General features: G+C 49.1%; 1 protein-coding gene across 7 annotated transcripts in view; it reads right to left on the bottom strand.

The window, feature by feature from the left end:
* Nucleotides 1–2087: 2087 nt before the first annotated feature.
* Nucleotides 2088–25549, bottom strand: part of CHRM4 (cholinergic receptor muscarinic 4) — a 43867-nt gene continuing 20405 nt past the window's right edge. For 3 of the 7 annotated variants that reach the window (XM_075129559.1, XM_075129557.1, XM_048854716.2), the window contains exons 2-3: nt 7260–7301; nt 2088–5404 (exon numbers count right to left, since the gene is read on the bottom strand). In XM_075129559.1, the coding sequence (XP_074985660.1) occupies nt 3927–5399 (1473 nt within the window). In that variant the 5' untranslated portion in view covers nt 5400–5404; nt 7260–7301 and the 3' untranslated portion in view covers nt 2088–3926. Of the gene's footprint in view, nt 5405–7208; nt 7302–25549 lie in introns of all 7 variants that reach the window. The other 4 variants (XM_075129556.1, XM_075129560.1, XM_048854715.2 and 1 more) reach the window with 2 other exon arrangements.

Here is a 25549-nt window from a genome sequence, read left to right on the forward strand (position 1 = left end):
CCTGACTTGTTCCCATGGCTGTTGTACACTGATTGAGGGCAACATGCTGCTATGAGGGTTCATCTGCAGCCACTCGAGGCAAGGCGAAGCTGCAGATAGACTTGGGCTGCCAACAAGAGACTTAATGAGGTGGTGTCAACCTCCAGAGAGCTAGCAACTGTTCATAGGTAAAGGCTCTGGCAGGGCAAATGCGTTACAGGGTGCCTCTGCCCCAAGGCCTGTGTTAGCCTCTGCATGGTGCAAGGCAGAGGGAGGCCTGCCAAGGATTTGGCATATGGCCAAGCCACAAGGGGCTGCTTGTCAGACGTCGCGGCTCCTCTCTAAGATCTCTGAACCCCACAACAGGGGTGGGTTATGCTCTCCTCTCTCATGCTGCTGCCCAAGGGGTCAGAAACCCAGCTGCGTCAAGAGGAGCAGCCCACAATCTGCTCTAGCATGTCAGTGTGGCTTGCAGATGTCCAACAAGCTGCTGCCATGGTCCTTAGTTAGGCAGAATTTGGATGCCACATCCCCACCTTAAAAGAACAGTGAGTTAAATGCCATCAGCATCTTCCCTGCAGCTAGGTTTGTACTGAACTCAGAGGTACAGGACAGGAACCTGCTCCTCACTGTATCAGTCTGTATCTAACCACTCTGGCCTCCTACCTCCCAGTTCCCATTTGAAGGCAACACATCAGGCGAGTAGGTGAGGAAACCAGGGGGCCATTGGTACCAATGTACCAGATGTTTCCCTTGTGCAAGTATTCTTTAAATCCCCTCACCTCATTCCCAGCCCAGTGTGGCTCTGCAATTATACTGCCCCACTGAAGAGGCTGGTGCAGTCAGATACGGGTTTAGCTGAAGCCACTGCACCAGTCTAATGGCCCACGTGTGGTTGGAGATCACTGCAGGCAGGGGCCCTCAGGCCTCTAGCCAGAGAGCCCCTCACAGAGGGGGCAGCTGCTTGAGTCCTCCCCTGAACCCTCCCCCGTGCCTTCAAGGGAGAAAATCCCAGCCCCCAGGCACCTGTGCTCACTGGCATTCCTCAGCTATCGCAGGGTAATCACTACCAGACCAGCAGGGATGGAGCTGATTGAAAGCAGACCTAAGACGAATGAGAAGTTGCTTGGGCGTATGCTGTGTAAGGCAGCCCCTGGGCAGAGTGTGTGCTGGCCCCACAGGCCCCTCTGTGTTCCGGGGGGGGGGCCCTCTTTGCACCACTGATCCCAGACCTGGTCCTGCCCACAGTAGGAGGTGTCAGGCCCCGTGACTGAGAAGCCCCAGAAAGCCCCTGATCATAAACCACTGGAACAGGAAAGAACAAATGTAGCTGAACCAATTGACATTCATTTGCCTTAATGAAACAGCTTGTCCCCTTGCCAGCAGAGCCACCCAGCCAGGGCAAGGACCAGATGCCTGACTAGGCCAGCCCCCTAGGAGCCCATAAGCCAATTGCAAAGTCTGCCTTAGTGTCCAAATGCAGTTTTGTGTCACCAATAAAACAAAATGTGCTGTGAAATGGGCATGTACCAGCCTGAATTGCTGCAGCTGTAGCACAAATTGGTAGACCAGAAACCCCCCTCCTCCCCTCCCCCTCAGCTGCCCCACCCCACATGGTGCTGAACAGCGAGACCACAGCTGCAGGCTTGGGCCAGCCTCACATGCAGACCCTCCCAGCCCTGCAAAAGGTGAGCATGAAACAAAGAGGAAAGAAGTAATAACATGGGGCACTGCAGCGGCAGACACACCGGGGAGAGGCCAGATGTGTTCTGGCCAGCAGGAGGTACTGTGGGAAGGAGATCAGGCTCTGTTCCAGGCAGCAGGGGCTGAACCAAAGAGGAAAGACCCTGCCATAGAGTACAGAAGTTTGGCAACCACCTTTCCCTGCTAGGTGGCGACAGAGCCCCTTGTGTAGGGAACAGCAGCACCTCAGGCTTAGTGTTTCTCTTTCAACCCTTTATGTGCACCACCTACAGCACGTTGAAGGCTTTGCTGGAGAGGCCAGTGGGCCTGGGGAGAGAGCCTAATCAATGGCTCACAGCCAGGGTCCATGAGGAGGCTGGACTCTGAAGCCGGATCCCGGAGAACGAATTACTCACTGAAAGGCCTTTGGTCTCAGGTTCGATTCCTTTATTCATTTAAGTAGGTTCCGCTGGAGTTGTAATGATAAAAAAAAATGCAAGGCATTTTGGGTAACACTATGCAAATTATCCTAAAGGCAGTGACAGTGAGGCTGATGCTCTCGCAGGGCAAAACGTCAGCCTTTGTCTAAGTTGCACAGTATCCCTGGGGGTGCGGGGTGGAGACCCCCATGTATAGACACACGGTAGTCCCACTCAGCCACTGATGGACACTGTGCACCTGTGTAATCCCCCCCGCCCACCCATGTAGGACATCGCCTGTGCCCCACACAGCTGTCCGACTCTGCCCAAGAGGGAAAACAGCGTTTGACTTTGGGAGAAGCTGAGCAACAGCATGAATTGGTTCGGCCTGTACACAACTACGCTAGGATTTGGGCTGTACATTTACATTGAACCCCACATGCTGAGGACTCCATGACAACACCGATGAGAGGATTACATCCATTTACAAAGTTCTGCGGCCAGCTCCTTCTCACACCCCTGGGTGCTTGTCTGCACTGGGGACAGTAGCTGTTGGGGAGGTCCACATTGTCACGCCTTCCTGTCCCTTCCCCCAGGGTCCAGAACCCCATAGGCAAAGTGTCCCTTCTGCACCTGCTAGGGGAACATACTCAGTGACCCATACGACCTTAAGGGAGTCTTGGCCACACCAAGCAACTCCACAGCCTCTTCCCCACTCCCTTCTAGCTAGCTGAGCTCCCCCTGCAGGCTGCTCCGCACCGCTGTCCTGCGAGCAGCACAGCCCCCCAGGGCAGTTATTTTTAACACTGCCACACACAGTTCCCAGAGGTCACAATTCCTCAGGGCTGTGGAGATAAATCTCTCACTCACTTTTTTTTTCTTTTCAGTATTAAGCTCTTTTGTTTTTCAGGGTGGCATTTGATTTTATGCTGCTCACCTAGGAACAAGTCTCTCTCTGTCCGGCCCCTGCAGGGATGGGATGGAGTTCAGAAAGGGAACCCCGAGGTTGACTCCCAGGAAAGACTTTCAGACTGGCAGATGGCTCAGGCTGTGGAGTCACCGCCCCAGAGGGAAGGGGTGAGAACCCCATTCATCTCGTGGGATGTTTAACGCCACTAGAGAATGCATGACCAGGAACAATCCTGTCCTGGCCCCAGGGAGATGGTCTGGGTCATCTAACAGGCCTTTTCCATCCAGTCCAGGTTGGTCCAAAAGGAATCATCTGACACCTGATGTATGACAAAGTGACTGATCTATGTTCCTTTTTCTCTTGGGCAGTATGTGGTTTAAGACCCTGTTGAACCCCTCCTGATGCCAGGAACCTTCTCTCCGTGCGCACTGCAAAGCCATCAGGAAGCTCAAGGAGTGAAAGAAGGGATTTCAGTTACACCATGTCTCATTGCACAGTGACACTTCACTGTGACACAGGTGTAATCAGCAGGAACCCCATTTAGAAACTCCACGGTTTTACCTAGCGAGCAAAGATAGCTGCCAATTCAGCCAACATCTCCAGAGGGAGGAGCTACATGGGGTTCAAAGTAACCATGGAACCTGTTGATGGGGACACTCCTCTGGTGTTCCCTCTTCCTTGTTTTCTTCCAGTGCAGAGTCAGGGGTTGTGTAGGAAGAGGAGCTGTTCTTTGATTTATGTATGTCTGAGGGCTCCTTCTCCCAGGCTGAGAACAAGTAAAAGAGCTGCATCTTACAGCTGCATTCGGAGAAGGGCATCTTGTGGAATCTCTGAACAGTCTGCATCTCTTGTGAGTGGGGAGCAGAGAACCCCCTAAAAGGAGAGGCAAAGGAATGAGTCTTTGTAATCCTGCCAAGCAGTCCCTCAGTGCCAGCTTATCTAGCTGTGCCAATGTTCCTGTACTGGCACATGAGAAGGTGCTTAAAGGTCTTCTTGAAAGTGGCATTACAGAGGGCATAGCAGGCTGGGTTGATGGTGCTGTTGACATAGCAGAGCCAGTACCCAATAGACCACACTGTCTCGGGTACGCAGGTCTCACAGAAGGTGTTAATAAGGACCATCACATTGTAAGGAGTCCATGTGAGAATGAAGGCAAGCAGGATGGCAAATATGGTTCTGGTGACTTTTTTCTCCCGGGCTGCCATCTGGCGCTTCTTCCGCACCTGACTCCTGGCAATGCTAGCAAACTTCCTGGCAACATTGGCTGGGCGATTGTTTGAGAGGGTATTCTGGGCAGAGGCCGCTGTCTTAGCTGGGACAATCTCAATGGCCGTGACGCATTCAGTACCAGTTTGCTTGGTGACAATCTTAATTTTGGACCACTTGGAGGTCGAGTTAACCCGTGGGTGGGCAGGGCTCTGCCCTTGCCCAGCTGGTAAGATTTCTGCCACCTGCTTCTCTTTTGTGGTCTGGGTGATGCTGACTGTGCTGGATTCATTGGAAGTCTCCTTCTCCTCTTGCTGACCAGCAGCCTCTGTCTGTGCTAAGGGTTGGTCCTCCAATTTACCATTCCTCACCTCCTCCTTCACCTCCAGCGCCCTCTTGGGAGAGTTGTTGTTCTGTTTGATCAGTGGGCTCTTAAAGAAGCTGAGTGGCTTAGTCTTCTTCTCCTTCTTGCCCTCAGGCTTGTGCCGTCTCACTCTGCTCCTGCTGGCCAGTGAGATGTGAATGTACAACACAGTCATGATGACCACAGGGAGGTAGAATGCAGCGATGGCCGTGCCAAAGGTCACGGCAGGATTAGATAGGAACTGGATGTAGCACTCCCGCTCCGGGACTGTCCTCTTCCCTACGATGAACTGCCAGAACAAGATGGCAGGCGCCCAGAGAACAAAGGACAATATCCAAGCTGCTGCAATCATCAGCCCAGCCATTTTGGTGGTCCTTCGAGCCGGGTAGGTCAGGGGCTTGGTGACACAGAAGTATCGGTCAAAACTGATGATGAGTAAGTTCATCACAGAGGCATTGCTCACCACATAGTCCAGCGCCAGCCAGAGGTCACACACCACGGCCCCCAGCGGCCAATAGCCTTTGATGATATAGACCGTGTAGAGGTTCATGGAGAAGACCCCAATGATCAGGTCAGCACAGGCCAGGCTGAAAAGGAAGTAGTTGTTCACAGTCTGGAGCTGACGGTTCACTTTAATGGACAGCATGACCAGGATGTTCCCCACCACAGTGACCAGGCTGAGCGAGCCAGTTACCGTGGCAATGAAGACCAGCTCCACTGTTTTGTACTGGTTGGAAGGATGCTGCTTGACCACCTCAGATCGGTTGCCATTGGTGAAGTTGTCATAGGTAAGGTTGGCCATCTTCATCTGCCAGGGCTGAGCAGAGAGGTTATGCATGGATTCTGCAGTGGGGAGGGAGCGAAAGGAAGAATATTACACATAGGCACCCTTCTGCCCTCTTTCTTCTGCAGTTGTGGGCTCCTTTAACCAAGTTTCCTATGAGTTTAACAGTATTTTTCTATGTATGTTGTCTTTGGTTTTGCAAAAAAGGATGGGGCAGTTTTATCCCCAATTTTCTCTCTCCTATCACCCCCAGACCTCTTCCCATATCCTCTAGCTCCCCGGTGATGCCCTTTTTGGCCCCGACTATTAGACTTTTTAAAACAATGGAGATTCGTCAGCAGAGCTGTATAAGAGGACCCCAGGGCTGGAATAGCAGGAGGCTCTGGGTTAGGACTGAGATGTATGAACAGAGCTGTGTGTGAACAGCCCAGGTCTGGAATAGCAGGGGCCAGAATAATGGGAGAGGAGCAGGAACGCTATAGGTCAGGACTGAGGCATGTAGACAGGGCATCTTGGTTTTCATAGGCCTTTCTTCTTATTACATCTGTATTAATGAGCCAGGGAAATGATGCAGACTTAAGTCAAGAGGAGGCCGAATTTTGCTCACTTATACCCCTTACACTCCATTGGCTTTACTGGGATGGTACCAGTGTAACTAGCAGCAGAACAGGTCCAATCCTCTTCTTGCATACTGCACCCAGAGGAATGGAGTGAATTCAGGCCTCCTTCCCTCGCTCACAACCTGGAGAAAAGACTCTTGTTGCCTCCCCATAACTGAAGCTGTAGCTGAAAAGCAGTCACTGTGAGAGCGTGATGGGCTGAGTGAGTGATTGCACAGCCTGAGCAGTTGTGTCTCTTTAAACCTCAGCATTTTCCCAGGCCAATGTTGTTTTTAGCTAATGCTTGAAAATCTCATTGTGTTGTACCATGCCCATCTGCCCCTGCAGCCCTCTCCCCAGAAGCTGTTCATGGCAGCAGTTTGTGTTCCAAAGCGGAACAGCCTTGGAAGCATCTCTCGGCTTTATGGAGACACAAAAAGCTCCAAAGGAAAGCTCTAAAGAGTGAAGCCAAAGGAAGGGTCCAGCTAACAGAGCTCCCAGCCCATCCTCAAGGCATTTGCTATGGAAATCCTGCCCTCTGCTGTCTGCTTCTTGCACTGTGCTGGGTGACAAACCCTAAAAGGGCCCCTGCTCCCTGCAAGACCCTGATAGGGCTACATGGATTCCGTGGGATAATGAAGCAGATTGAGAATGGTTTGGTGGGGTGGGAAGCTGCAGTGGCTCCTCTTCTGTGGCAAGGCCAAGCAGCAGGTTTAGGTCTCTTTGTGCCTCCTTGTCCTGCTGAAATGCCATTTTCAGCAGGTGTTTTACCAGACCTCAGGAGAGCGATGGAAACTGATGGTGAATGCAGGAAGTTTGGCCTGCTCTTTGAACAGCCCCCCTACCGTTCAGCCCAAGATTTTAAAAGGGAATTGGGTGCTTGTGAAAGGGGCCAACTCAACAACCATGGAAGTGAACACAGCCAGTGTTTATCTAAAGGACAGGTCCAGCCTGGGCAGCAGCTGAGCAACCTTCCTCTCCATCTCCCCACTGGCCACTGATGTTCTTCAGCCCTCAGGAGAGGTGCAGTCCAGGGGCTTGACCAACCCTGTTCACTGTAACAATTCTAGTGGCCTGAAGCCAGCTCCCCGGCCAGGCTAATGGTGAGCACTGGGCTGTTGTGTATATGTCACTGCCTCAGTTGTGTCCCTGTCTCATGTGGAACAGCTGGGGGCGCGGGGGGGGGGGCGGTTGCAGGGAAGAGAAAGAGGATCACTAGGCCTTCATGACCCACTACAGATCCAAACAAAATAATGGGCTATACCAGGGCCTGGCATCCTGGGAAAGCTCGTGCTGGGGTGTGGGGAGAACTCACGTGGGTCTCCAACAGCAAATGGCTCCCTCTGGAAAGCAAGTCCTGGAAGAGAGACAAGCAGACCCCTGATTAGGTAATGAGAGTGTGACCTGCAGCACTGAGAAACCCCTTTAGGAGATACGGCATCTGGGGCAATCTCTGAACATCAGCGTGTATCCAATAATATTCACTATTCAACAAATGGCTGAATTGCCAGGTCCAGCTGATGGAATAAAGAGATGTGAGCATCACACCAAGTGACAGGTCTACATTGCAGCTGGGAAGGTCCTTCCCAGCACAGGTAGATAGACACTCGTCTGCTCAAGCTAGTGCACTAAAAATAGCCCTGTGGCTCAGCAGCCCAGGTGGCGGCTCGGGCTAGCCACCCAAGTACATACCCAGGGCCTTGGGCAGGACTGTACTCAAGTGCCTAGCCTGGGCTGCCGGCCGTGCTGCCGGGCCACCAGGCTATTTTTAGCACATTAGCTTGAGCAGAGCTAAAGTGTCTGCCTGCCTGCGGTGGCAAGCACCTCCCAGCTGCTGTGTGCACATCCCCAGGGCGGGTTAGTCACCAGGGGCTGACCAGCCATGCGGCATGCCAGCACCAGAGTGGCAGACCAGACTGCCAGGGGGTCTGAGCGTGAGCCACACCAAAGGGTCAAAACCTGTGTGAGCTGGAGAGGGTCTGCCTGTCTCATGCTAGAAGTACAAGTGCTCCTTGATCATCTGCTGCATCCCCTCTCCACATCACCCCATGTGCTGCCTGATCCTCTCTCATCAAGGTCCCCCCCAGCAGCTGCTCCCCAACATCGGTCTCCCCCATAACACTCCTGCCCCTCATGCCTACTGACCCCCTCTAGGCCTTCTGACAGCCACACACGATGTCTAGCAAGATGGCCCCACACAATCCTCATCATGCTCTTGTAACATGCAGGAACTGTGCAGAGGCCCAGCCACAGAGGGGGCTGAATGCAGCTCTCCCCATCCTCTTACTGCACAGACACTGGGTACCCACCATCGATACCAGGAGCCTTTCACTCCCACGCTGCACTTACTGTCCCCTAGGAGAAACCCAGGGACAGGGTCTGCACCTTGGGCAGAGCTGCATTTAACCCCCTGGCCCTGGAACAGCATCTTGCTTGATGTCTGATTTTCAGAGTCTCATGAGCAAATAGAACTGACGAGCCAGCCACTTGGGCTATGTCTACACTGCAGTCAGACACCCCCCACTGGCCCGCGCCAGCTGACTCAGGCTCCTGGAGCTCCAGCTGCAGCCTGAGCAGTGGGATACTCCCACTTTGCAGGGTTCTGGAACCCCACCTCCAGCCCAAGCTTGAGCATCTACACTGCTATTAAACAGCCCCTTAGCCCGAGCCCCACGAGCCCACATCAGCTAGTGCGGGCCAGCCGCTTGTTTTTAACTGCGGTGTAGGCATACCCTGAGTGACTAACGCATATCTGCACCTGATAAATATTTCACTAAGGAGTGGATCCATTGCAGTCTGATTAACCCAACCAAGATTCACCCTGGGCTGGGACTGTTGGCCTCTCACCCCACAGCTTAGTGTCAAGACCCTCCATTCTCTCCAAGAAGAGAAAGAGGGCTTATCTAGCCCCCGCTTCCGCTGCACTGGACAGACCCGCCTGCACGGGGATTAGCCCTACCCCAGCAAACAAACACATGCACACCCTCAGCCAATGTGGCTCACTCACTAGACATGGCTCTGCTTTCTGGGTCACACTGTCAGCCCGGAGCTACAATTATTTAGTTTGGCTGCAGGCAGCTATTGCAGAATGTTAATGGAATGAAGAAATCCCTGGCACCTTTAATTCCTTGAGCAGCCCTTACCCCCTTCCCAGGGGAGCCACTGAGACATCAGATCCCATTATGCCAGCTTGGTACCAGCAGGAAAGAGAGCAGGCCACTGACAACCTGGGGCTATTTCCATCTCCTTCAGTGAGCCATCAAGAGCCCCATAATTATTGCATGAATAAACCGGGGCAAGCATGAATCTTTGAGGAGTGCCTGAGAAAGCAGCCAGCACCATGACTCCACAGCCCACACACAACTGTAAGTGAAACTCAGGAGACTCCATGCAAAGTGGCCTGGCAGGGGCAGAATCTACAGGTACTTATTACATAGTGTATCTGGAGACCGGAGGGAAAAGAGTGACTGTGAGAGCTGCAAACCCTGACAAAGGAAACAGTTCCTGTCTGATTCACACCCCAACCTGGTCTGCTGCACTTAGCAAGTCTCACACCCTGCCTGCCCTTGGCCACAGACAATGCTTCAGTACGTCTAGAACGCAGTCTGGGCCAGACACTGTGGCACTGAGAGGCCATTGCCTCTCACGGTATTTCCGGCCGAGTTCTACAGAGCCACACATTCTGGAGAGTTCATTAAAGCAGCAGAACCTTTGGGGGCTTCTCCCTGTGTAGCTGATAGAAGCTCGACCCACCCTGACTGAAGCCCACCTAACCTGCCCCAGAGGCTGTTAAACCCATTTCCTGGTAGAGGCCTGATTCACTGGAGCCCACTGGGTGCTACTGGGGGAAAATGGGGTCCTAGATCTGGGGCACTCACTAGGCATTGGGCTAGAAGAGCTTCAGTGTCATTAGCCATGACAGGATCCAGTCAGACACTAGAGAGCGCAAGGCAGGGGAGGGACGAGAGGGAGCCAAAAGAGAGGGCCCCATGAGACCTGACCTGAATTGCGAATAAATGTTTTACATTTAATAATATGTTAAATTCAAATAAAATGTTTTACAAGAGCCTTCCCAATGCAAAGCAGAAAATCAGATTCAGCAGCTGTCCTCAGTTGGGGAGGGGTTGGGAACTCAAACCTCTGAGACCAGGAGTCACAAAGCCACTGGGCCAGTGCTTGAAGGAGCTTTAGAGCACAGGAATACAGAGAGCACCTCGAGCAAAAAGGAACAGGGAGGGTAAAACCTTGCCCAGCCCTGGGACAGGGGAGGAGGTGCTGGAGGAGGCCCCTCCCTGTGGCGGTGGGCTGTGTCTGTGGCCTTGGGAGCTATGCTATGAATGAATGAATTAATTAATACCAGCTCTTCTCCAGCGGGATCCTATCCTCCAGGGGGTGTTTAATGGCCTCCGTTCATCACTAGAGTGATTAAGTGCCCTGGGCCCCTCTGAAGGCACTTGACCTGCAGTTTTGAAGGCTGGGCCCATGGGGTGGTAACAAACTGGGCCCCTAGTGTAACGAAGTGACACAACGCTGCGTGTTAGGCTCCATTACAGCCCTGCAGACAAGTCAGGCAGGGACACACAGCACCTGGGGTACCACACAAGCCAAGCAAAGTTACAAAGACCCAAACTAAGCTCCCTCCTCAGCTCAGGCCACATGTGCTTACCATGCAGGGGCTCACTCCCGGTGTTTATCCATTCAACATCCCCAGGCCAGCTCCCACCTCAGCCCCTTCTGCCCTGGATCATTCTAGCAGCTTGGGCTTCAGCCCGAAGGAAATACAAGTCAGGCACAGTTGGCTGGTTTATGCTGACGTCCCTGCACTGAGGCCCCACAGAACGACCTCACTGTCTCACAGTTAACACACTGGCCTGGGAGACAGGAGTCTGGCTCCTTTCCTCAAGGGATGGGAGGAGGGACACAAATTCACTCAGTAAAGCTCAAAACAAACACCCGTCTTTAGCAGGGTCCGTACTAATATGCGTGAGCGTCTTCTACAGGCTGACTTGCATCTCGGCAGAACACACTATCCGAGCTGCTGGTGGTGCACAAGGTCAAGGAGAAAAAGCGAATAGTGCCACCTGGGCCCTGTCTTGTTCTGGTCTCAGTGACACCTCGGTGATCCAGAGGGACTTCATTTAACTCATTGGAGTTATTGTGGATCTCCAGCAGTGTAACAGACAGAATTTGGCCCATTCTTTCTTTCTCTCCCTGTGACTGTCCCACCTCTCCCAAAAAATAGAAAGAAATATGAGATCAGAGGATGGGAGAGTCCGTTTCAGTGCTACTCACCAGAGCCACAATCTCCCCAACAGGGGTACTTCCCTATTACTCTCCACTCCCCAGACCCATGAGCGCCACTTACTGGGCATCTCCATCATTACTGCTCAAGAACCAGGACCCTGCACAGACCAGATTGCTGAGTGCCGGCTGCCATCGTTTTCTCAGCTCACGAGCACGGCATATGGCTGGCGTGGCTGGGGGTGGGGATGGGGGGGTGCTGTTCTGCCTGCCCTGTTCCTGTGCTCTTCTCTGCACCTCACCCTGCAGCCACCCTAGGACACATCAGCTGAATCACCAGCTGTGCTGCTTGAAAAGCTCTGAGGCTCAGGATGTGCTGGCTGGAGACACGGGGCACCCAGGGTCCAAGTGCCCCCCAGGACTGGACTGGCAGCTTTCCCAGCTGATATTCACTTTAAACGCAGACAATTTCTTTCTGTTTCAAAGTCTCAGAGACGTTCATGCGGCAGGTGCTACTGGAGGGAGAGCTGGCGAGAGGGAGGGAGCTGGGGATCGGGGCTGGGTGATGGGATGTGTGCTGTGGAGAGGTGGGGGGCCGGGCATTGATGACTAGGAGGGCAGCTATGCCTGGGACACTCTCTCTATGGAGGGCACTTTATGGAAAAGCCTGAGGATCCTGAAGCTAGACAATGCGGGGGAGGCAGGGGTGAGATCTGGGTGGGGACTGCCGTGGGCCTGCCACCCCTCAATGTCCCAGGATTCCCGTGTTAAAGGAAAACACTTTCCTTTCCCTCAGGGCAAGTCGACTCCTAAATTTATTATCCTTCTCTTCATGAAACACTCACACCATCTCCCCCCTCCCCCACATCCTCCAGGCTTTCTTGCCCTTCGCTCACCTTTTGTCCTACTTCACCCCCTCCTTGCATTTTTCGCTCCCCCTCCCCGCACTTTCATTTCCTTCTTTCCTCCGGTCTCATTCTCTGTCTCCATCTCTCTCTCTTTATGCCTCTCCTCTGTCTGCTGCCTCCTCTCTGCTCACTAACACAGGAGTCAGAGGGAAGATGCAGTCTTGGCTCAGACCAAATGACTTTTTGAAAGGGTTCATAGGGATGACAACCAGCAGGAGCCATAAACTTCCATGCCAATTGGATTTGCTCCCTGCACTCCCTGTCACTCATCCAGTGCATGCAGCGGATGCTCTCTCAGACTCACTTTCACCAACAAGCTGGAACAAACTCAATTTCTGTCCTCATGCCTCTCTTGGCTTTTCAGCTGTAATTTATGAGTTGTTTTCTATCCTGCTGCCCTTATGCTCCTGAGACTCCTTGCAGATAAGATCCATCTAGGTCTTTCTGTGGCCCCCCACCACCACGAGCACCTCACAGACCTGACAGGGAAGACCTATCCCCATTTTACAGATGGGAAATTGATGCAGGGAGAAATGGTGCCTTACCCAAAGAGTTTAGATTTTAAGCTCTCTGGGGCAGGGTGTTCTGTGTTTATCCAGCACCTAGCACACTGAGGCTCTGATCCCTCAGTGGAGCCATCAGTGCTTTGGCAATACGAACAACAAGACATACAGGGAACCTGAGCAAACGATGTCTTCAGAGTGCCAGTCCACCACCTTAACCTCAAACCGATTCCTCCTCCAGCTGTCTGGCCAGCTAAGTATTAATCCTCACATGCCTCAGCATGGGATCTTCAAGCTTGGGGAAAGCCTTGGAGGGGGGTTTTCATTCAGTTGTAGAAACATATTCTCCACATCAGAAGAATGTCTTGCCCTTTTCTTGAGACCAAAAACACTTTTGAAGGAGTTTTAAAGGGGATTAGATCTGCATGGGGGAAGAGAGGTTTATTTCCCCAGGGGCTGAGAGCTGTAGACTGTCAGGCGGTCGGGGATGGGGGAGGTGCAGATAAGCTGCTAGTTAAACTTTTGCTCTTGTAACTTGTGTCAGAGATGCACAGAGCTTAGAGAAGGTACCCCATTGTAAAGTAAATAATGCAAGCCGTCACCAGTCCACTGGGAGGTGGGTCAGAATGATAAAAAGCCCACAGTATTATTAATTATCCTTCTGTACAAAAAAATGAAATAAACACAGTTATTTCATCCAGTGCAATTATCTCCTCAGCAGCAGCTGAACACTTTGCCCAGTGCACTACGTGTGATCAAGAATGCAGGGGCCTTTGTTTCAGTCCATATATGTCAAAGGAATCAGGGCTCCATAAACACCGTATTATCGTACTTCTAACAATCGATTTCCCACTTCACTTTCTAATGCACATGAGCAAATACATTGTGATCCTAGGAGACCATCTTGTCCATGGAAACATGAGTGCCAGTGCGTGGATGGCACCTCATCCTTGGTGACTAACCTCTTGACCAACCTATCAAGGGAAGTGGTGAATTCTCCATTTCTTGATGTCTCCAAATCAAGACTGACTGCCTTTCTGAAAGATCAGATTTACTCATAGACAAATTACTGGGCTCAATACAGAGGTAACCGTAGAGGAAGGTGAAATTCTATGACCTGTGTTATGCAGGAGAACAGACTAAATGATCTAATAATGGTCCTTTCTAGCCTTAGAATCTATGAAGCATTCATTTTATTGCACATCAAACAACAGTATGTATGCTCATGGCATAACTGGCCACATGACACCAGTTGTCATTGGACTACTGAATGAGTATTCCTGCCAAAGTGTTTCATACTTGCCTCTGAGGTGCTGCCACTGTTCAAAAACAAGCAAAAAAGATCACTGACATTTTTCACTCTTTGTTCTCAGAAATGGCTGAGCTGTGTATTCGCTATTTTCGACAAAAATCATTCCTGGTCTGATAATAAACAGGCCAAATTTCAGCTAACAAGGTAAGAGATTAAGTTAGAACCCTTTGAAAAATGACCCTTTGGAATTAAACTGTTTTGGAAACAGGTGTCACTGCACCTATCATTTTACAGCTCAGTAAACTAAGGCACAGAGAAATGAAGTGACTCACCCAGGGTCATGCTGCAAGCATGTGGCAAAGTTGGTACTAGAACCCAGTGCTGTAACTAGGTATTGTAGCACATGGAACAAGCAAGCATATTTGTGCCTCCTACTACAGCCCTGCATGGGACTATTTCTTAATCCTGCTCCCTCCCCGCCCTGCAATACCCACTCCCACTCGCTCCCACATTGTTTGTTGAATTTTTATCCTGCTCCCGCTATTATGGCAGTGGGTCCGGTGGGACACACGGGATCTCAGTCCCTCTGCAGAGTTCTACCCCCTATTGTGTTTTTTTCCTCGTCCATCCCATTTTTCCACCTTCTTCTCCGGCTTTGCACCCTGGGCAGCTGCCTCACTCGCCCCACCCTGGTTACCACCCTGTTAGAACCCAAGACATCGGATGTGTAGGCCACTGTTCTAATCACTAGACAAAGCTGCCTTCCCTTGAAGTATTGCTAAAATCCAGCCCTGGTATCATGTAGCCACAGACTGAGAAGGCACCAGAGAAGAGAGTCCTACCTTGCAGGCCCCCTTTGTTACTTTAGTCCTGGGCCCATCTGCACCCAGCACTAAGAATGCCCTTCAATCTGACTCACAGCCCCCTTGCTATTCCAACCCTGCCCTCCCCAGGTCCCTGAACATTGCACACATCTCAATTCCAATTTGCAGCACCACCTGCTATTCCAGTACTGGGGGTCCCTCACACTCAGCTCTGCCCAATGCACCTTAAGCTTGATACACCTCACCCCTGCAATTCCAGTCTGGCTTTCTTCTGACCAGAGACATACAGTTCTGCTAAACTGCATGGTGGCTTTGTTTTGGAGCTAAGTGAAGATTCATTCATTTTTGATCAGTGCAGGATTTGAAGCTAACTCCCTGAAGGTGTACAGCAAGCACACAGATTAAACATACTTCCATGTAATGTATCTGCTCAACAAGAATCATCATCAGAAATAAAGACAAACTCTAATAAATTTGTCAGAGGAGCATGTACATATGGGTATGAGATAAATTAGATAAACCAATTAGTTTCTCAAAGGCAAATGAGTGTAATCCCCTCCCAGAGGAGATTGGCTTCTGATCTGGGCTTATTAAATCAAGACCTTTGGAGGAAGAGCAGAGCTTGAAAAGATGCTGAGCCCTATGGACTCCCTTCCTCCCCAACAGTGGAGGGGCTGATGTATTTATTTAATTACAGTTCACATATACTGATCTGAACCTCTAGTGTATCACATGGGATAAAGGCACAAACCTATAGGTCATAAATCTTAATAAGAAGCCCCCCTGACAACATGCCAAGTCACAGAAAACCCTCCCATACAGCCACTCCTCCCCTCCAGGAAATCCTGGAAGAACCGGTAAGTCTTGTGACACAGACTGAGAGGCTCCAAATATGGCTTATAACAAATCAAAGCAGGAAGCAAATAACAGAGATCTGGACCCCTGGCCAAGAACAATTTCAGCTCCAGACCCATTACAATTACACCACACACCTCTGGGAATTGTGGATGTTGCAGTACTCCATGGAGAAAAAGGGCATCTGTCAGGAAGCCAGGTCTCCAATAATTTAGGGCTTTGTAGGTGAAAACAGCATCTTCAACTCCACCCAGAAATCCTCCGGCAGCCAGCACAGACCCCAGAGGCTAGCCATCACCCTTCAATTTCCAATGTAGAATCATAGAATCACAGAATATCAGGGTTGGAAGGGACCTCAGGAGGTCATCTAGTCCAACCCCCTGCTCAAAGCAGGACCAATCCCCAATTAAATCATCCCAGCCAGGGCTTTGTCAAGCCTGACCTTAAAAACTTCTAAGGAAGGAGATTCTACCACCTCCCTAGGTAACGCATTCCAGTGTTTCACCACCCTCTTAGTGAAAAAGTTTTTCTTAATATCCAACCTAACCCTCCCCCACTGCAACTTGAGACCATTACTCCTTGTCCTGTCCTCTTCTACCACTGAGAATAGTCTAGAACCATCCTCTCTGGAACCACCTCTCAGGTAGTTGAATGCAGCTATCAAATCCCCCCTCATTCTTCTCTTCTGCAGACGAAACAATCCCAGTTCCCTCAGCCTCTCCTCATAAGTCATGTGTTCCAGACCTCTAATCATTTTTGTTGCCCTTCGCTAGACTCTCTCCAATTTATCCACATCCTTCTTGTAGTGTGGGGCCCAACACTGGACACAGTACTCCAGATGAGGCCTCACTGATGTTGAATAGAGGGGAACAATCACGTCCCTCGATCTGCTCGCTATGCCCCTACTTATACATCCCAAAATGCCATTGGCCTTCTTGGCAACAAGGGCACACTGCTGACTCATATCCAGCTTCTCGTCCACTGTCACCCCTAGGTCCTTTTCCGCAGAACTGCTGCCTAGCCATTCGGTCCCTAGTCTGTAGCTGTGCATTGGGTTCTTCCGTCCTAAGTGCAGGACCCTGCACTTAGAATCATAGAATCATAGAATATCAGGGTTGGAAGGGACCCCTGAAGGTCATCTAGTCCAACCCCCTGCTCGAAGCAGGACCAATTCCCAGTTAAATCATCCCAGCCAGGGCTTTGTCAAGCCTGACCTTAAAAACCTCTAAGGAAGGAGATTCTACCACCTCCCTAGGTAACGCATTCCAGTGTTTCACCACCCTCTTAGTGAAAAAGTTTTTCCGAATATCCAATCTAAACCTCCCCCACTGCAACTTGAGACCATTACTCCTCGTGCTGTCATCTGCTACCATTGAGAACAGTCTAGAGCCATCCTCTTTGGAACCCCCTTTCAGGTAGTTGAAAGCAGCTATCAAATCCCCCCTCATTCTTCTCTTCTGCAGGCTAAACAATCCCAGCTCCCTCAGCCTCTCCTCATAACTCATGTGTTCTAGACCCCTAATCATTTTTGTTGCCCTTCGCTGGACTCTCTCCAATTTATCCACATCCTTCTTGTAGTGTGGGGCCCAAAACTGGACACAGTACTCCAGATGAGGCCTCACCAATGTCGAATAGAGGGGAACGATCACGTCCCTCGATCTGCTCGCTATGCCCCTACTTATACATCCCAAAATGCCATTGGCCTTCTTGGCAACAAGGGCACACTGCTGACTCATATCCAGCTTCTCGTCCACTGTCACCCCTAGGTCCTTTTCCGCAGAACTGCTGCCTAGCCATTCAGTCCCTAGTCTGTAGCGGTGCATTGGATTCTTCCATCCTAAGTGCAGGACCCTGCACTTATCCTTATTGAACCTCATCAGATTTCTTTTGGCCCAATCCTCCAATTTGTCTAGGTCCTTCTGTATCCTATCCCTCCCCTCCAGCATAGCTACCACTCCTCCCAGTTTAGTATCATCCGCAAATTTGCTGAGAGTGCAATCCACACCATTCTCCAGATCATTTATGAAGATATTGAACAAAACCGGCCCCAGGACCGACCCTTGGGGCACTCCACTTGATACCGGCTGCCAACTAGACATGGAGCCATTGATCACTACCCGTTGAGCCCGACAATCTAGCCAGCTTTCTACCCACCTTATAGTGCATTCATCCAGCCCATACTTCCTTAACTTGCTGACAAGAATACTGTGGGAGACCGTGTCAAAAGCTTTGCTAAAGTCAAGAAACAATACATCCACTGCTTTCCCTTCATCCACAGAACCAGTAATCTCATCATAAAAGGCGATTAGATTAGTCAGGCATGACCTTCCCTTGGTGAATCCATGCTGGCTGTTCCTGATCACCTTCCTCTCATGCAAGTGCTTCAGGATTGATTCTTTGAGGACCTGCTCCATGATTTTTCCAGGGACTGAGGTGAGGCTGACTGGCCTGTAGTTCCCAGGATCCTCCTTCTTCCCTTTTTTAAAGATGGGCACTACATTAGCCTTTTTCCAGTCATCCGGGACTTCCCCGGTTCGCCACGAGTTTTCAAAGATAATGGCCAATGGCTCTGCAATCACAGCCGCCAATTCCTTCAGCACTCTCGGATGCAACTCGTCCGGCCCCATCCTTATTGAACCTCATCAGATTTCATCCTCATCCTAAGTGCAGGACCCTGCACTTATCCTTATTGAACCTCATCAGATTTCTTTTGGCCCAATCCTCCAATTTGTCTAGGTCCCTCTGTATCCTATCCCTGCCCTCTAGCATATCTACCACTCCTCCTAGTTTAGTATCATCCGCAAATTTGCTGAGAGTGCAATCCACACCATCCTCCAGATCATTTATGAAGATATTGAACAAAACCGGCCCCAGGACCGACCCTTGGGGCACTCCACTTGATACCGGCTGCCAACTAGACATGGAGCCATTGATCACTACCCGTTGAGCCCGACAATCTAGCCAACTTTCTACTCACCTTATAGTGCATTCATCCAGCCCATACTTCTTTAACCTGCTGACAAGAATACTGTGGGAGACCGTGTCAAAAGCTTTGCTAAAGTCAAGAAACAATATATCCACTGCTTTCCCTTCATCCAATGTCCCGCACTCCCTCCTGGCAACAGAAGGGGGATACCACAGGCAGCATCATGGCTGCTCACAGATTTGGGCCTTTGCAAGTAGATTGTGTGATTGTCCACTAGACCAGTGTTTCTCAGCCTTTTTGATACCAGGGACTGGTTGCTGCCTTCCTACACTGTGTCAGGGAGATCTCAGGGACTGGTGCTGGTTCATGGGCCGGTTGCTGAGAAACACTTCACTAGAACACCAGGTGGAAGCCTTTTCCTAAAAATCTAGGCTTGGAACAGTCTTTCAGAGGTCTCCTTTGGGAACCCTTGCCCTGACATCCACCACACCAGTGTCCCTGCACATCCCTTTCCTCAGACCCATGGCCTGGGATCTCCAGAGGGAACACAGTTCTGGGATTCATTGTGCTGCATTGGTCCCAATTATCCCATGTCCTGCTGACCAGGTGCATGATTCCAGTAAGGGTCCCCTTTCCTTAGGAGCTTAGCTCCAGCATGTCCGTCTTTGGCCAATATCATACCCTGATGGCATTAGATCCAGCCGCCACTAGATGGCACTCTTGTTTCTGACAAAAATGAAACAATCTTTTCTCCAGCTGTGATAAAGTGAGGTTAAAGGTGGGGTTGAGTCAGTAGCTCTGGTCTGGTCAGCATGGTTCTGCTGTAGCTTTGATCTGATTAGTGTGGGAATGCTAGAGCTCTGCCCCAACTGGATCTGGGAAAGCTGCAGAGTAAATCCTGTAGGGCTTTTACGCTGCAATTAAAAACCCACGGCTGGCCCGTGCCAGTTGACTCGGGCTAAGGGGCTGTTTAATTGCAGTGTAGATGTTTGGGCTCATGAGACCCTCTCACCTTGCAGCATCCCAAGCTCTGAGACCCAAGCTCTGAGACCCTCTCACCTTGCAGCATCCCAAGGCCTGGACTCCAGCCCGAGCCTGAATGTCTACACCGCAATTAAAAGCCCTGTAGCCCGAGCCCCATGATCCTGAGTCTGCTGGCACAGGCCAGCCACGGGTGTTTAATTGCAGTGCAGAGGTAGGGTTTGATATTGACATATTTTGGTCTGGTGATGAGGAGAAAGAACTTGCACTTTTCCCACAGTGCTGGTGCACTTCCTGGCTTCACTGGAGCCATCTGGCACAGTACGTGTGGGGAGGCCATGGGGAAATCTAGCTCTCTCTTTATCTATGTAGGCTTTCTACATCACTCATCACCAGGACATTGGACAGTGACAGTAATGTAGCTAGGCGAAGTCAACCCCAGGTAAGGGGGATAGTGCTGATCTCACCACAAGGTAGAAGCTACCTGCCCTTGTCTTCACCAGGATTTTGAAGTGAGAGAGCTAATCCACATTAAGAAAAGGAGTACTTGTGGCACCTTAGAGACTAACCAATTTATTTGAGCATAAGCTTATGCTCAAATAAATTGGTTAGTCTCTAAGGTGCCACAAGTACTCCTTTTCTTTTTGTGAATACAGACTAACAGGGCTGTTACTCTGAAACCTAATCCACATTAGTCATCCCACAGTAAGAATACCCCTTGTTTAGCAATGAAGACAAAGCCACAGTGCCTGGGACACTGACTCCAACATGTGCAGCTGAAGAAAGTGTTTGTTGCAGTTATAGCATTGAGGGTTAAAGGTCGGGGGTTAATGAAAGGTCAGAACAAATCAGGTTTCATATTTTGGTTAGAGACAGAGACAAAGGAATTTGCCCAAAGCTGTGAAGGCCCCAGCAAGAGTCATTTCACCCTGGTTCCCAGCCTTTTGCTATTTATCTCTGTTCTCCTAAAAGTGCCGAGAGGGTAAAAATCTAATGGGATTAGTTCTGTCATGTTAAACTGCAAATGCAATGCAGGTTTTAGCATTAGCACAGGCAGATAACTAAGCTCTCAGGAAAGGAGGGGAAAGGAAGAGGGAGAAAGGAAGAGAGCAAGAAAGAAGAGTGAGGGGGGAGAGAGAATGATAAATGAGTATTTGTTTATGGAGTGTGTGTGTGTGTGTGTGTGTGTGTGTGCGTGTGACAGAGAGAGAGAGAGAGAGAGAGACTGAACTGGGTGATGGTTTGTAGTGATAATAGCTTTATCTAATAGTCGTTAATTAGTTACTGAGTCATGGCACTGCTTTACATGTAGTGAGCGATTGTTCTAGATGACAGATTCACACCCCTGAGAGAGTGTGAAAATGTAGCTCTTAGATACCAGTAATAGGCACCTTGGCAATATGATAGATAGACAGAAAGAATAAAGAATGTGGTTCTATTCCTAGCAAAGTGAATTGGCCAGATTTCATACAGGCAGGGAGGGTTCAGTGCTTGATAGTGTCAGACACAAGTGCCAGTGATCTCTGGATAATTAACATGTGGGAAATAAATGGAAAGACGGAGAAGGAAAAGAAAAGGTGAATCAATAGTTCACCAGCGTTCAATTGTATTCGCTCATTTAAAATGCAGTCACCCCTCTTGCACTGTCAGGAATGCCCCGGACTTGGCAGTTTCATACTGGAAGGCATCCCTTTTAACTCCTTACCCATCTATAAACAATAGATCAGTGAAAGAGCTGGTAGAATTACTCATTGCAAATAATTTATAGCATGGGGTAGGGCATTTTTTTCATTGAGTAAATTATTCATGATTTTTTCCTATTTATATGACCAATTCTGAGAAGTGAAAACAAAATTACAATACACACACATGCTGTTTGTCATCAGTCTTTAAGAATCCCACTCCTCCAAACCACATGGGCAACGCCAAGTATTCAGGTGACTGGAAGGTCTGATTGTGGGCAGGCTGCAGGCAGGGAGACAGGCTGGTGGCACTCATGGTTCATTAGGAAGGCTGGTTGAATGGTGGCAGGAGGGAGGGTTGAGAATTACAGTTCTACTTGATTGATTGATTTTTCAGTTTTTAAAAATGCGCCCATGAAAGTTGCCTGCTGGCGACAATAGAGCATGTTAGTTAAAATCATATCAAATTAATTAATCAAAGCAAATTAATTAGTATTAATTTATTCCATTTCAGTGCTCAGAACAGTGCTAGGCACCTCTCTGTACAAGTAAACAGGCATGAGCCTCTAAGCAGATGGCTTTCCCCATCCTGCTCCTAACAGTGATATAATAAGAAAGCTAAGGTGAAGCTTTATTATTAGTTGAGTTAAAACCCCATTGAGATTGATAGGTGTGAACTCACCCTTCAATTAACATACATTTAAGTATAAGCCATTACCTAAGACAAAAGATGTGACATTTGATGAAGTGAGCTGTAGCTCACGAAAGCTTATGCTCAAATAAATTGGTTAGTCTCTAAGGTGCCACAAGTACTCCTTTTCTTTTTGCGAATACAGACTAACATGGCTGCTACTCTGAAACCTGAACCCACCCAGATGCTCTTGGCTGAGTATGGGTGGAGGAGATGAATGAGAGAGAAAGGAACTGAGAACAGACAAGAACAGAAAGGGAGAAGCAAGAAAACCAATCAGGAGCCTGTAAATAAAGTAACAGGTTTCAGAGTAGCAGCCGTGTTAGTCTGTATTCTCAAAAAGAAAAGGAGTACTTGTGGCACCTTAGAGACTAACAAATTTATTTGAGCGTAAGCTTTCGTGAGCTACAGCTCACTTCATCGGATGCTTGATGGTGTCAGACACAAGTGAGCTGTAGCTCATGAAAGCTTATGCTCAAATAAATTTGTTCGTCTCTAAGGTGCCACAAGTACTCCTTTTCTTTTTGTAAGTACAGTGTGACCCTGGAAAAAGCTAGAGACCTTTTGAATCTGGTGTTGGCTAATGGTGCTTGCAGGCTATAAGCTAAGAAACCATTCTGTTTGTTCTTAGTTCCTTCTGCATTCAGAGATACAGGCCTTTGTACATTCCTGTAAATAAGCAAGATGGCATCAAAGAAAATCCCACAATCTATCAAACATCCCCAGGGCCCTAAATTTTTACTAGCTGTCACCTCGAATAGGAGCACCACAGGATCCACTTTCCAAGGAGAGAGCTTGTGAGCTGGTATTCCTATTGACCCAAGATGGAGCAAATAATGGGGGTTCTTGCAGAAATCACCAAGCACCGACAGGATTTCAAAGAAGCCCCAAAACAGGAGCTGAAGATGTCACAAAAGAGTTTAAATCAAAGCCTGGAGGTTTTACAAAGGAACTAAAACTGAATCTGGACGGTCCCAGAGGGAACTGAGGGTTGCCTTGCGGGCAGAGGTCAAATCTCTGTTGGAGCAACTACAAAGTGTCCAGACAGGTTGGGAAGCCCAGCTGCAAATCTCCCAGGCTAAAATGGCAAGACAGAAAAGAGGTGACCAACAACCTAAGTTCCATAGATCAGATGTTTTTCCATAAAATATTGGAGACCAGGCAAGCTATAGCCAACCTGGAACTTGCTACCAGAGATGAGCTGCAGATAGGACTTAAGAACTGAAAATTCAGCTCCAGAAGGAAATCAAAGAGTCACAGAACACCATGGAAGGCAGCCACCTGGGTGAGAAATTGAGCCAGCCAGAGGACTTGGGTAAGAGGAGACACAACAGTTTTCTACCCCATTTGTAACCCAGAGAGGTCCAAAGGGGAGAGATTGGGCTGACCCAGCTCAAATAATGCAAAAGTCCCACTATCTTGGAGGGGAAAACTCCCTGGGAAGCTTATTTGGCTCAGTTCAACTTTATAGCTCAAATAAATGGCTGGGAGGAGGGACAGAAAGGGGGCTTACTAGCAGCCAACTTTGGTGGCCCAGCTCTGATGGTGCTACAGAACTTACCGCCAGAAAAGGGACTGAGTTCTCCAAACCTGGTACAAGCCCTGAACATATGGTTTATAGCTAAGCTGCCCAGGGCACAGCTGAGATCTAGAAGAAGATGGAAAGAAGAAACCCCTCCTTAACTGGCAGAGGACCTGTAGAGATGTATGTTCCTGGCATATCCAGGTACAACCAGCCTTCCAGGATAGGCTGGCAATGGACCGATTTATAGATGTTCAGCTGGACTTGGATTCGCAGATCAAGATCAGTGAAAGGAGGCCAAAGACACCCCAGGAGGCTGTGGAATTTGCCCCAGAACTTGAATCTTTCCTTGAGGCCACGCACCAGAAGAGCAAGCAGCTGGTTGTGAGGATGATGGAAGCTGATTACCATAACACCTGGAAGTACAGTTCTGTGCCTAATATATATGATGAAGGAGGGGATTCTAATCTGTTTAATGACCATATTGAACAATTAGAACAAATGATCAATTTGGTTTGTAAAACAATGGAAATTAGCAATGATGCAAAATTAAAGGAAATAGTTCAGTTAAATGCTGGTACTGAAAGAAAATTGGCCACAAAAAAAAGTCGCAATAAATTTAAGTCAGGCCAAGACAGACTGTCATAAGTGTCTAGTTAAAGCATCTCTCCCAGTTCAGGAAATGGGGGAACACCAAGCCGAAGGAGCAAAGTTTGGAAGAGGTACAAGGATCAGCCCCACAGGTTTTGTTTAGATCTGGGCAGCTAAAGGGCAATAACGGGAGTTTGGCTATTGAGGGCATAACAGGATGTGTGATGGGTATAGGGATAGTGGACGCTGGCTCAGACACAATAGTTATTAGACCAGACACACTAAAAAGGCAGGAAACAAGGGATCCAGAACTGAACCATCTGATTGGTCTGAATGGAGACAGTGACTGGGTAAAGGGCACCCATCTAAAAAGTGGGAAAATTGGGTTTGAAGATTGGACCTCTGAAATTCAAGCAAGAAGTCTGGATGGCTGAAATAATGGATGAGCTAATAATTGGCTTAGATTTCATTATAGCTAATAATCGTGGAATCAGTACTAGGAAAGGTGTCTGACAAATACAGTCTGTGGAAATTCCCTTGAAAGATATAGCCCAGGTGAGACAATGGTTTGTAGGCAACTGGTATGCAGTGAACAAATTGTCCTGCCCATGGGGGCAGAAACCACTATAACAGCAACCTACTGTGGTAGCTTTCCAGAAAGGGAAAGATGGCAAGAAGTTAAACCTATTTTGAGACCAAGAGTCTTGGGGGAAATCTTAGCTGAATCAGGAACAGATTCCTGTTCCTTAGCTGAATGTTAGTGACAGGCAGCACATAGTAAAAGAAGGGAAATCATTTCAATGGGCTGCAGGTTGTGATTTTGCATTTTCATAGGTGAAAAAGGCTCTTGTGACTTAATCTGTCTTGGGCTATCCATGTTTCAAAACCCTTTCATATTGGACACAGATGCAGTGCTTCCAGTTAGGGGGGCAGGATGTCAGCTTGGCTGCCCCCTGAATCTAAGAGAATAGCTGTGGAAGTTGAGGCTAGAAAAGTTGTTTCAGAGGTGAATCCCCCAGTCAGACAGAATGGGTAGATTATGCCTCAGACAGCAAATTCCTGAGAAACAATACATTAGAATATAAGAACAGCCAAAGGTCCATCTTGCCCAGTATCCTGTCTTCCGACAGTGGCCACTGCCAAGTGCCCCAGAGGGAATGAACAGAACAGGTAATCAAGAGATCCATTCCCTGTTGCTCATTCCCAGCTTCTGGCAAACAGAGGCTAGGGACACCAAACAGAGGCTAGGGACACCAGAATCCCTGCCCATTCTGGCTAACAGCCATTTATGGACCTTTCCTCCATGAATTTTTCTAGTTATTTTTTGAACACTGTTAGAGTCTTAGCTCGACCTTCACAACATCCTTTGGCAAGGAGTTCCACAGGTTGACTGTGAGTTGTGTGAAAAAATACTTCCTTTGTGTTCCTCAGGCTGACTGAAAGGGATCCCTCCCTGGCATTTGACAGGAAGTCCAGGGAGAAAAAAGCCCCAGATTTGGTTGAGAACAAAATTTGTTTATGTTGTTGATGTGAAACTATCCTGACAGAAAGATACTGTACATATGTAAATATGTAACCGTGTATTATTTTTAATTCGTTAAATTATTTATTTTTTTCTGTTTGGGATGG

The sequence above is a fragment of the Caretta caretta genome, chromosome 6 (assembly GCF_965140235.1).
Source record: "Caretta caretta isolate rCarCar2 chromosome 6, rCarCar1.hap1, whole genome shotgun sequence".
In the NCBI taxonomy this organism is placed as follows: Eukaryota; Metazoa; Chordata; order Testudines; family Cheloniidae; genus Caretta; species Caretta caretta.